This window comes from Coffea eugenioides, chromosome 2, assembly GCF_003713205.1.
Source record: "Coffea eugenioides isolate CCC68of chromosome 2, Ceug_1.0, whole genome shotgun sequence".
NCBI lineage: Eukaryota > Viridiplantae > Streptophyta > Magnoliopsida > Gentianales > Rubiaceae > Coffea > Coffea eugenioides.
The window spans coordinates 2262250-2274396 of record NC_040036.1 but is presented as its reverse complement, the minus strand read 5'-3'; the positions used below and the strand labels follow the sequence as shown (position 1 = coordinate 2274396).

The 12147-nt window shown below is 34.3% G+C and overlaps 1 protein-coding gene across 1 annotated transcript; it reads right to left on the bottom strand.

Moving 5' to 3' along the window:
• Positions 1-11: 11 nt before the first annotated feature.
• Positions 12-4123, bottom strand: LOC113762517 (uncharacterized protein At3g49055). The gene is made up of 5 exons (XM_027306001.1): positions 3109-4123; positions 2527-2603; positions 1305-1416; positions 1087-1203; positions 12-577 (listed from the first exon to the last, which is right to left on the bottom strand). Exons 1-5 carry the CDS (start codon positions 4021-4023, stop codon positions 215-217), a joined length of 1584 nt encoding a protein of 527 aa, XP_027161802.1. The 5' UTR covers positions 4024-4123; the 3' UTR covers positions 12-214.
• Between the last annotated feature and the right edge of the window lie 8024 nt (positions 4124-12147).

Genomic DNA, 12147 nt, shown 5'->3' with positions numbered 1-12147 from the left:
GTCACCGGCCCTTAGAGAAAAGTTCAAAAAGAGATTGAGCTGATAGGAGTGTTATTTGCATGCAGTTTTGCATGCCCTAGACATTCCACATCTCTACTAAGAAGTAGAACAACGTCACGTAACTGGATTAAAGGTACAGACATTCCACATCTAGCTAGAATGTGCCATCTTACAACTCGTGCAATTTAGCCACATTCAATTTGGTCTGACAAGGCTAGACACTGAGACGTTCATGTAGCAAGGCTTGCATCTCGGGTAGCATCCGTCTGATATTTCTAACAGTACTATTTGCAGTATTAGCAGGGTTGAACTTGAGAGCTCGCCATGGCCAGCAAATATGCCTGATTCTATGCCGATTAGCCCGCTCCCTCTTCTCTGTTTCCTCCAACTCTCTTGTCAGCTCTTCTATTCGGGCAAGGAGTCCTGCAGAACGGCTGTCAGCCTGCTGGAGAGATCTCTCAGTTGCTTCCTGCGCAGCAATTGCAGTGGCTACTAGCTCGTCCTTGAGCTTTACTTTGCTTTTTGACACATGCAAAGCAGTCCTTGTCTTTTCTAGTTCTTGTTGTAGAATGTGAACCTAATGGAACACGGCCATCAAAATCCATCAGAACCATGGAATTCCAAAGCTATACGCGGGCAATGGGCATGCACTACTGAGGTCTTTCTTCTTTGTCCATTTTATTTCCCCATTCCAATGGGAGGAAGATCCATAAGTGGTCTGTTTTTTAACTTCTTTCCCCCCCTGATGGAAGCCAAGCCAAGTTATAGTGGCTATGCATGGAGTTGTTGAATGCACCAAAAGATTAGACAATATCAGAAATCTAAAGAGTTTCAGATGCCTCTTCCCAATAAACCAGTTTAGATCTCTTAACAATCTACTGTATAATTTAAGTATGACAAGAAGAAACATTGCTTAACATAATTATTTAGTTGCTTCCAGTTACCAACTTCTAAATTGATCCTATATTGATCCTATATTGATCATTCACCAAAGAAGCACATCATGAAATACTGCAACAGAAAAGTGTAGCCAGTGGAGAAGATAGCACAATAAACGTTGATAAAAATTAGGAGCAGATCAATTACCACTTTTTCATGCTCTTCAGTTAAGTATTTTCCAGCCTGCACCTCCAACTCACAAGCTTCTTTCCACCTTGCAACCTCTTCCTCAGTTTCTATAATTTTTACATGGAGTTCTTCAACCTTAACAAGAAAAGCAAAAGAAGATGCTGCTTTTTTCAGTTGCAGAAGGCTAAGGAAAAGTGAAATGAATAACCATCTCAGTTAAGGGAAAAGATGCTAACCTTTTGAGTTAAAATCAATTCCCTGTCCTCGAGCTCTTTGATGTACATAACATATTCTGCCATTTTATGAGCTTGCATCTCTGTTAGACTCTGAAGGCGTTCAGATTCTGACCTGACAGTGATTGGAATTAAGAAGTTAAATAGCAAAAAGAGAATAGCATATTCAAGTGAAAACAGTTTGTGCTTGAGTACCATTTGGCTTGGCAACCCTAAATAACATTATCTTTCTGCAAGCCTGATACACAGAAGATGCGTTCTCACTTAAAATGACCAAAGCGAGAAATAGAAATTGCCCATACTAGGGTCATTCTCGTCATGAAATTCAGTCTACAGACGTAGCTGTCACTCTGGAAGACCTTTTATGACTTTACCTTTGACTTGTTAGGCCAGAAGAATCCTAGTCTACTTTAGATGTATAATAAGGTTGAAAAGGTTGCTCCAGGAGGATTAAAGCAGAAGATAAAGATGACAGTAAAAGTAAACGAGTATCAAGATATCAAAGAAGAAGACTCCTTCAACTTATGCCAGGCAGCTCTGTAACGCTTTGTGTTTGTCCCAGGTAACTAATCTTCAGAGGACATCCCAATAGAAACACAATTTTGTATGTTTTCCGGTTAGAAACAGGAATACGACACAACTGCTAACAATCTCCTAGTTGACACATTCGGAGCTCACTACTAACAGAACAACCGAGTTCCCAGATTGCTGTACAAAAATAAATTAATCATACCGGGTAGAAATGTAGGTTAAACAATGTATCTGAGATTCATATACCTGTTGAGACATGGATTAAGGAGGAGTATTTATTGACAGATGGCAAAAGTGATGCCCAAATTTATCAAAGCATCAGTCCAGCTGAGATTATAGAAGAAAAGTAAAATGGCGAGCTTTAAATTTTTTCCACTTTTGAATCGGGCTTCAATTATTATCTATTTTCCAGCTTACAATTATTTCATCTCTGGACCCTTTTAGTGCCAGGCAGAACATTCTCTGATCAAAAAAGGTGCAAGAATATGGAAGTTCATAGTAAGAAATTCACTCAGCAAGAACTGCCCAAGTGTTATTTTCACCCTGTCAGACAAATACATCCCTTTAATTATCCTCATTCACCGCTCAAGGAAATAGTAACTCATCCCAACTTCCCCTCTGACACAGCCTCAGGGCAATGGCCAAAAGGAAAATCGAACCTCTGTATACTTTTATGAGAATCGTGAAATGTTACCTAGAGTCATCCAAAGACCTCCTTAATTGGGTAATTTCAAGTCGCAAGTTCTTCATTATTCTCTCCACAGTTGAAGCCTGAGAATAAACATCATAAAAATTAGACCTCTCGTTAGCACTATGAAGCAATGCACCTTATCCCTCTGTGGCACTCAGTACAGACAATAGTTGATAATTAGAGCTTCTTAATCGAGCTCTATGTGTGTGTGCACATCGGTGTATGAAATGTGCTTGTCTGTAAGTGGGTCACAACCTGTTTCATTCCAACAAAAGTCATCTAAATAAAATAGCATGAGCAGTGTACTACTGTATGGAAGAGCTAAGCCAAAGACTGATGTCTGGAAGTGTAATAGGCAGGCAACATCTTGCGTGCAGTCTCTATAGAGAAAAATTGCAAAATTAAAATTAGCAACTTCTCGTTAATCAAAATATTTTTCTTACAAACGTCTGCAGAAACATTCTGGTACAATTTTTTACAAATATAAATGAAGAACCGAATGAACAAGAGTCAACATTTTTCAGACAAGAAAACATAGCCAACACTACATATTTTATTGACCAGGAATGAAAATCAGAACCTTACCAAACTAACAGCCTCCTCTTCACATTCACTACTATCCGATTTAGGAGCTAAATTAGCAGCAGAGTTTTCAGATGACAGTTCATTTCCTCCAGTTCCGACTATAAAGCCAAAACCTACTTTCTGCAAACTTCTTTCAGCAATTTGCAAGATAGCCCCTCTCTTCTGTTCATTGTTCCCCTTTAGCTTATTTAAGCTCTTCTCCGCTGCTTCTTTTTCCACTAGGGCGATCCTCAGTAAGTTATTGATATCTCTGTTCTCCTCTGTCAGGCTAACTAAACTACTCTCAAGTTCCCTCTTTTCTTTCTTCCTTTTCTCCGTAAATTCATCCAATTTCAGTTCAACTTTACTTAGTAACTCCAAAATCCCCTTGAATTCCAACCCCAAATCCCCATTTAACTCCAATTCATTGCTGTGCTCTTCCCCTTCTACATCTAAACGATCAACTACCCTAGCCAAACCTTGCTTAATCATGCCCAATTTTTGGGAAAAATACTGATTTTTTTCATTCTTCTCCTTCAACAGCTCCTCGAGTCTGTCTTTACAACTTTCAAGTTCTTCCTTGATTTCCTCTTTTTCCCGCACCCCCTCAACTTCCTGCTCCCTCGAAGAGGCCTCAAGCTTAGTGAACTCATCGCGCAGGGAGTCTCTTTCGCTCGATAACTCTTCAATGGCCTCCAAGAGATCAGCTTTTTGCTTAAAAAGCTCTTCTTTTTCTTGATTGATCTGGGCTACCTTTTCCTCTTTCTCTGTGTAGCTAGATTGGAGGGTTTGATATGATGCACGAAAGGATTCAATCTCGGCGACCATGGATTCATTTTCTAACCGCAGCTCCTGAAGATCATGGGAGAAGTTTTCGGTTTCAATTAATGGCCGTGAATCTTGGCCACTGATGTCATTCCCCAAGGTTGGTTCCATGCTGTCAATGATACGAGTTCGGGTGTGTTCCTGTTAGCTGGGAAGACCCAAAAGGACGAATTGAAGGGGGGTTTTCGGGGAGAGAGAGGGATCATCAGAAAACTCGAACTACCAGTCAAGACTCAGGAGAAGGAAATGCAGGTGGGATATAGTGGCAGCACATGTACAACAGAGAATAGACCGGGGTGTCTCAAAATTGTCAATCACTCATAAGTGGGTTTTGGCGGGGAAAGGGTTACAGTTTGTTGCAAATTATGGTGAACTCCCCTCAAGTATGGATGCAGTTTGTTTAGCCCCCCCCTCCCCCACCCAGAAACAAGGGTGCAGCGGGTCAAATCGCTCGTGAGTAACTTGTGAGCGGCTTAATCAAAAAATTTGACTCGAACTAAGTTTGACCGAATCTGAGCTTGAGCTCGAGTTATTTGTACCGTGTAATGAGTCAAGTTCGAACATCAATAATAGCTACTCGAGTATTCAATGGACTTAATCACGTATTTATATTATTTATACATTATATATTTTAATTATGGAATGACTATTATGGATTCTTGTTTTAATAAATTTACATTAGATAATGTTCAGTAAAAAAAGCGATGGATGACAAAATGATAATTTGATAAATTTAAAATGTAAAAAATTTAAACACAAAAAAGAAAAACTCGAGCTCAAGTTTGATAAGGTTTGCAGTTTACTCGAACTCAAATGAGTTGAATTCGATCTTAATTTCCATTATGTCAAGCTGAATTCGAGCTCAAATTTTTCGAACTCGAATAACACTGATAGTGATCAAGTTCAAGTTCGAGTATGATACTGCTCAAGTTTAACTCACTTCGATGGCATTCTTACCCTGAAATAGGGATCACTTCTGTAAGTTTCTTTTTTTTTTTTTGTGGTTATGGCATAAATTAAACTATTCTTCTAGAGTACTTGTCTAACCAACTTGACACATTGATTTTGTGTACCTTATGTGCTATTTTTCTAGTCAAGTACTAGGGTTTTGGAGATTAATTTTGGCATTTTCAGTGTTTTTATAGTTGCTTGTCTAGTTTTGGCTTGATGTGCTAAAATCTTGTTTAACAATCATATTGAAACTAACCTTTGGAGGGGGGAAAGAAAGAAGCTAATATATTGTTCAAATGTGGGTTGTAGTACTTTTATCTTTATCTGAGATAAAAAGAATAAGTTTTCTATACAATTAAATTCAAAGAGTAACTGCTATATTTTTCCTTATAAATAGGGGTTACCCCCTCTCTATCAAAAGAGATAGAAAATTGAGATTCCATTTGAGTGAATGAAATAATAAGTTTTTTGCCAAAATAACACTTTTTTATTACCATAGCGATATTATTGTTGTCACGTAATTATCCTAATTGTTATATAGGATAACAGGAAAGGAAAATTTTAATTTAGTCTATAGTTTCCAACAAGAACTAAAAATTAAAATTTTTTTATTATAGAGGCACAAAAAGATTGCATAATTTTGATAATTTCCTTATAATTATTTAAAACAAATTATACTATTTATTGACCTTGCTATTATTAGTCTCTGCATTTTTTTAAATGCATCAAACCTATTGCAAATATTTTTCAAAATTTAAATTTAAAACATATAAAAATTACAATGAAAATTGTAAGCAATAATAAGAAAAGTTACAAAAACTTCAAAGCTATTATATTTGTTTATATTATCATTCTTATTCCTTGAAAATAACTTTTACAAAGAGTAATCAAGCTAAAAATTTCAAATTTTTAATTGCAAACTAAAAATTATTGGATTATTGTATATGTAATTTACAAGCATAAAAGGCAAATGACATCCTAGGCATGAATCTATATTGTTATAGAGTGGTTCCTCATAAACATTTTATCAAACACATGATGTGAAAAATCATTTATTAAACAGTTAGTAATCAAAATATTTTGAAGGCCTGTAAGAATGTCCCATAATAAAAAAGACAAGAGAATAATTTTTGTTTACCTTGAAATTATCAATTCAAGAAGAATATTTTTCATCAATTGAAACAACAATAAGGATAATATTAAAGTTTTAGATGCTGTTAATATAAATATTGAATTATCAGAATTACGTTTGACAAGAGAAAGATAATGAAAAGAAAAAATCGCGCGAAGGTTCAGAGAGAAAATCTAGAAATTTATTAGATAGAAAAGAGAAATGGAGCATGCCCCTATTTTCATCCTGGTATATATGCAGCCTATTTGGCAAAAAATGGATCATAAAGGTAATAAATTTTAGGGTTAATCACATTTTATCCCCTTAAAGAATACCTCATTTCTCAGTTTACCCCCTAACCTTTAATTTTGCTCACTTAACCCCCTTTAGGACAAAATTGCCCTTGCATTATTTTGACTTTTCATTTACCTTGTTTTCTTTTCTTTTATTTCTTTTTCTCTTTCTTCTTTATTTAATTATTTCTCTTTCCCACAAAAAATTTCACCTTAATGATTGAAATTAAAAAGAGGAATTACAGAGATCTATCTTCTTCTTAAATGATCAAAAAAATATTCAAACCACTTTTCTAAAATACAATTTTTTTAGCCTTTCAATTCTTTCAATTTTGGGTTTTCCTCTTTCCTTTCTAGTTTCTCATTTTATTCTCAAGAAAATATCATAAGATGAAATTGTTTTCCTTTCTTTTATTTCTTTTTCTCTTTCTTCTCTCTATCATCCTTCCCAATAGAAAATTCGATTTCCACAAAAATTTTTGTTTTGAGTTTGTAATCGCATATTTTTGGGCGAAGGTTTAAAAGACATCAAAAACTAATTTTGATTTTTTGTATGATGCCACGTGTCACAAATTTCAATTGATAATTATTAATCAGGTCACAATTTCATCTTAAGATATTTTCTTGGAAATAAAATGAGAAACTAGAAAGGAAAGAGGAAAACCCAAAATTAAAAGAATTGAAAGGCTAAAAAAATTGTATTTTAGGAAAGTGATTTGAATTTTTTTTAATCATTTAAGGAAAAGATATATCTCTACAATTCCTCTTTTTTAATTTCAATCATTAAGGTGAAGATTTTTGTGGGAAAGAGGAAGAATTAAATAAAGAAGAAAGAGAAAAAGAAATAAAAGAAAGGAAAATAAGGTAAATGAAAAGTCAAAATAATGCAAGGGCAATTTTGTCCTAAAGGGGGTTAAGTGAACAAAATTAAAGGTTAGGGGGTAAACTGAGAAATGAGGTATTTTTTAATGGGATAAAATGTGATTAACCATAAATTTTAAAATTAAGTTACTTTGAGTATATACCTCAAATTTGGAAGGAGAGTTATTTTGGCAATAAACTCATGAATAATAGTTGTTTTCTTACTTTTCTCAACTCTTTAATTTTCCTATTTTCTTAACATATTATCTATCACACAAATAACTCAAAATCTATATCACATTAGCATCAGTTTTATAACACAATATATTCATTTTTCTGTTCGGACACCCAATTTTCTTGGGCACGTTTTATTAGCTTGGCTTCTACAAAAGGGAAGTAACAGAGAGTACATCAGTACGGAAATCTTCTTAGTTTCCCCATACTAGTGTGAATACCCGTGCTACGCACGGTGCTAATATTATTGAAAAAAATAAAATGATAAACAAATAAAGGTGAAAAAATTGAACCAACAAAATTTAAATGTAATATCTATTTAACAATAGTTTAAAATATAATAGAATGTGTATATCATTCAAGAACTGTCTTTTCTCGAAAGATGGATCCTGAAAAAAAAATAAAATCTATATTAAAAAAGGGAATGATATATTTCTACAAATGAATGTAATTGAATGTGGTTAAAATGAAATACTTACAAATACTAAGCATTCGATTTGATAATCTTCCTTGAAGGTGCGAACACTCTTCACACCAATCCACTTTTAGTACGAAAGCCAAAATTGGTGATTTAATTAACTCTGTTGAATTTTGTGGAGTGCGTACTACAAATGAAAATGCACGATCTATGCATGAATTAATTCGTTGGCCGAATAACCTATCATTATTTTCCTGATAATTAACAACGTACGAAATTAGTGTATTTTTTTACATAATTTATAAATAGTACTATAAAAAATAAACATATATTAAGAAATTCTACCTTCCTTTGTAATGCCCTGAGATAAGAAGCATCACAACCAAATACAAATCGTGCATGTCTGTCTTGTAAATTAATATGCATATTACCACTGGAATCTCTGATTTGTATATTAACGTTATACCTGTTTGACAAATAAAATATTATATGCAATACAGAAAAATATATTGAAGTTAAGTATACATGAAATTAATTACCTAATAACAGTGGCAACCACGTCATTACAATGCATACACACTGTCTTTGAAAAATGACCTTCACATAGCTGAATACCATTTTCGTTCCTTGAAACCGTTTGTTCTGGCGAATTAAGGCAACAATAGCATCCTATTTTCTTCCCAAAACATCCTATTCGTAGTGAATAATAATCTGTGTGGTTTGTTGTGAAAATCTAGTTATGAAATTTACTTGATAATGTTCAGAATTAGCTTCATCTTCTTTGTTTTGGTGCTTCTGCACAAGAATTTAGCCATATATTTTATGTTATTGGAGTGATCTTTTAAATTCGGTGAAAAAAATAGCAGTTGATCATATGGTTCTGACTAATGTGGCCCCGTGGATCAAGTTTTTTAAGTCTGGACTGCGGAGGGAAAGGTAACTTTATAGATGAACTTGGTCTCCTGTGGATGCTTGATAGTCAGATGATCAGGCATTTTTGAAAAGTGATGGCTCTCTCTCTCTGTATATGTCCGCTTTTTGTCAGTGTGGATATTAAATAAACGCGTACAGTCACTTATTATTCACAACGAAAAGCGTATCTGCTGTCTATACCGCACGAAAAATTAATACATTTTTGGGTCTCTCTGTCTCATGTTTATTGTTGCCAATACTAATGTATTAGGCTGTATTTGAGAGTAGGCCAGGGGTGATTATTTGCTTAAAGGCGACTGGATAGACCATATGTATTAAAGAATCGAAGTTTGGAAATGTTCGTAACTTAATAAAGAGTATAGCCAAAAGGACACTATTTTTGTACTCTTGCAGCAGGTAGCAGAATAGAATCACAAAGAAAGTACTGTTAAAGGTAAACAAAAACTTGGAAATAAACATGAATTGGACTCATATATGGTAGTAGAAAATGTGGAAACACAGAACTGCGTTAGAGTTAAGATGGTACCCAGATGATATAAATCCAGGTAGTATTATTAGTCTTGCAAGAGCTCTGCAGTTTGGAGTTGGATGGCTGCTGGTGAAACACCGTTGTTGTTTCCTCTCCTGATATACTAAAGAAGTCAAATCTATGTGCTTAATGTCTATCCCATTAATTGTCAAATACCATTAATGTCTATCCCATTAATTACGTTACAGTTAACATATTTGACCTTGTTAAAAGTTCTGAAAAATTACAAAGTAATTTCATAAATTCATTTTCAGCATCTGTTCTTTATTTTCTTATTATTACGTTACAATTGGCATGCTGCTTGATGTACTACAGAAGTCAAATCTATGTGCTTAATGTCTATCCCATTAATTGTCAAATACCATTAATGTCTATCCCATTAATTACCTTACAATTAATGGGATATATGGCAAATAATGGGACATTAAGTCTATTCAATTAAATTAAATGATTAACTTTTTTTGTCCAACTTTACTTTGAAACGAAATCTATGTGCTATCGAGGACTTCATTTCCAACAAAAAAAAAAACACCATCTGCCTTTTAAGACTGTGCTAATGCTTCCCGATATTGAAGAATTCAGAACCTGGAAGAAATGGCTAGTCATTTTGTCAATAGCATCTGCATTAGAACAGCCGACAGTTTCAAGCTGGATTCAAGCAAACCAAAAGGGTGCATTTCTAGATCAGGTATGCTCATAATTGTTACTACTCCTTTTGTACCAATCTTAATGCAATAACTGCTACACTGGTATCTGAATTCTTTAGTCTCTTCTCATCCTCTTCACGTAAGAGTTATTGCTATGCAAGATGAATTTCCAACGTTTCCTGATGTTGACCATTAATGTCTATCCCATTAATTATGTTACAATTAATGAGACATTAAGTCTATTCAATTAAATCAAATGATTAACTTTTTTTTGTCCAACTTTACTTTGAAACAAAATCTATGTGCTATCGAGCACTTCATTTCCCAAAAAAAAAAAAAAAAACACCATCTGTCTTTTAAGACTGTTCTAATGCTTACCGATATTGAAATTTAAGACTCTAGTTATGAAATTTACTTGATAATGTTCAGAATTACCTTCATCTTCTATGTTTTGGTGCTTCTGCAGAAGAATTTAGCCGTATATTTTATGTTATGGGAAGGGGGGGATATGGGGGCGTGGGCTACTGGGCTGTGGTGGGGGTTAGGGTTGCGGGGATATGGGGGGCGTGGGCTGTGCTTCTGCATTTTTTATTTTTCAAGTTAGAAGAAACTCTATCCCTTGCATAGGTAAAGAAAAGAGAATTAAGAGATGGAGTTCCAAATATATTCTTTTAATAATTTCACGTACTTTTCATCACTTTTTTTTTGTAAAAAAAAGGATTTTAGGCAATCATGATTTGGACTAATTCTCATTTCGCTCTTTGCGTTTTAATTTTAACATATTTGACCTTGTTAAAAGTTCTGAAAAATTCCAAAGCAATATCCGACCTGGAAAGGCAAAGCAAAACATACTTAAAAGGTAGAGGGACCGACCTGGAAAAGAAGGTTGATTTCTAATGAAGGTTGTGCACATAATATCTTCCATTACTGCTCACAAAAGAAACAAAATCAATACATTTACAAAATTAATAGAAAACCAAAAACAAATAAGAAACTAAGAGAGAGGGTGAGGGAATTAAGTCGATCAGTATAAGGGTTGGAAAAAAATTATAGACATATTATATTATTGGAAATAATCAAAAATAAAAAAATATTACAATATTGGGACTAATATTTGGAATTACAATGAAAATGCCAATATTTAAAGAAAACATGATACCAGATTTTTTAATTTGGTGCGAGCGACGTTTTAATCGGTGTAGCCTGGATTTTGTCCTTCGGATTTGATTTGAAATTTATCTTTCTTCAGCGCAAACTTGATGAAGCTTTTCCAACTGGTGTGTGGAATCGTTGCGGTGTATGTTTCGTTTCCTAAGCAAATGTTTCCTCCGTTGCAATCTTGCGAGTTTGAAATCTAGTTGTTGTTGAAATGCTTGTAGGCGGGCATATTCCATGGTGAGGAAACTTTAGATGGGTTCCCTACAAATTTTGAGTGGAAAATTTTAATATGTTAAATAATAGGACAACTTGAATTTGGGATAGCAGATAAGTGGGGCAAAGTTAAAAAAACACAATAATACTAATCAATACCTAAATGAGCAGGGTCACTTACTGAAAGGTAGTCACCGCCGGCTTCTTGACGTCTGCCGAAGGTTCAAGAAAAAAAGTATGATGCGTACTAAGAAGAGCACCGGAGTTGTGGTACCAAAGCTGCATCAGTTTTCATTGGTCAAAAAGGGCGTAAGTTAATAGTATTTTCCAATGGCTAAAAGATTGCAAAATTCTAACATACACAAACAATATTTATGATGTAAAACAGAAACTTCTAATTCCAATAAGCCCAAAAAAAGTCATACTAAAACATTAACAAATAAAGAAATCCAAAAAAAGGAATAGGCAGATACCTTTGGAGACGGCACCAAGATGAACTCAAATATCGATGAAGAGGATGAAGCAGAGGACTCCTTGGACCCAAAAAGATCAGAAGTGAATGAAGAAGAAGAACCAGATTGCTTTCTTTTGTGAGAAGTGTATGATCGCTCCTAGGTAGTTAATGGCGGAAATGTACATATACTAAAACGTGGTATGATGATAGTGGGAAACGTGGGAGGAAATATAGGAGTGGTTATAGGGTGAATTAAGAGATAGTGGGAATTTTTGAACTTTAAATTTGATTGGTGATAAGGTGGTTATTATTCACTACATTTTATGTATTAAAATAAATACAAAAATCTAGAAAAAAGAATGAGAAGTTTAGAAGTCATTGAAAGGGTTTCTGCTAAAAACCCCTTCTCAAATTTATATAGATATAGATATAA

Coding starts and splice junctions, on each gene's coding strand:
- LOC113762517 (XM_027306001.1), bottom strand. CDS start 4,023: ATGGAACCAACCTTGGGGAATGACATCAGTGGCCAAGATTCACGGCCA. Junction 2,604..3,108: donor AAGAGGAGGCTGTTAGTTTG/GTAAGGTTCTGA, acceptor GTTTATTCTCAG/GCTTCAACTGTGGAGAGAAT. Junction 1,204..1,304: donor AATTGATTTTAACTCAAAAG/GTTAGCATCTTT, acceptor TTTCTTGTTAAG/GTTGAAGAACTCCATGTAAA.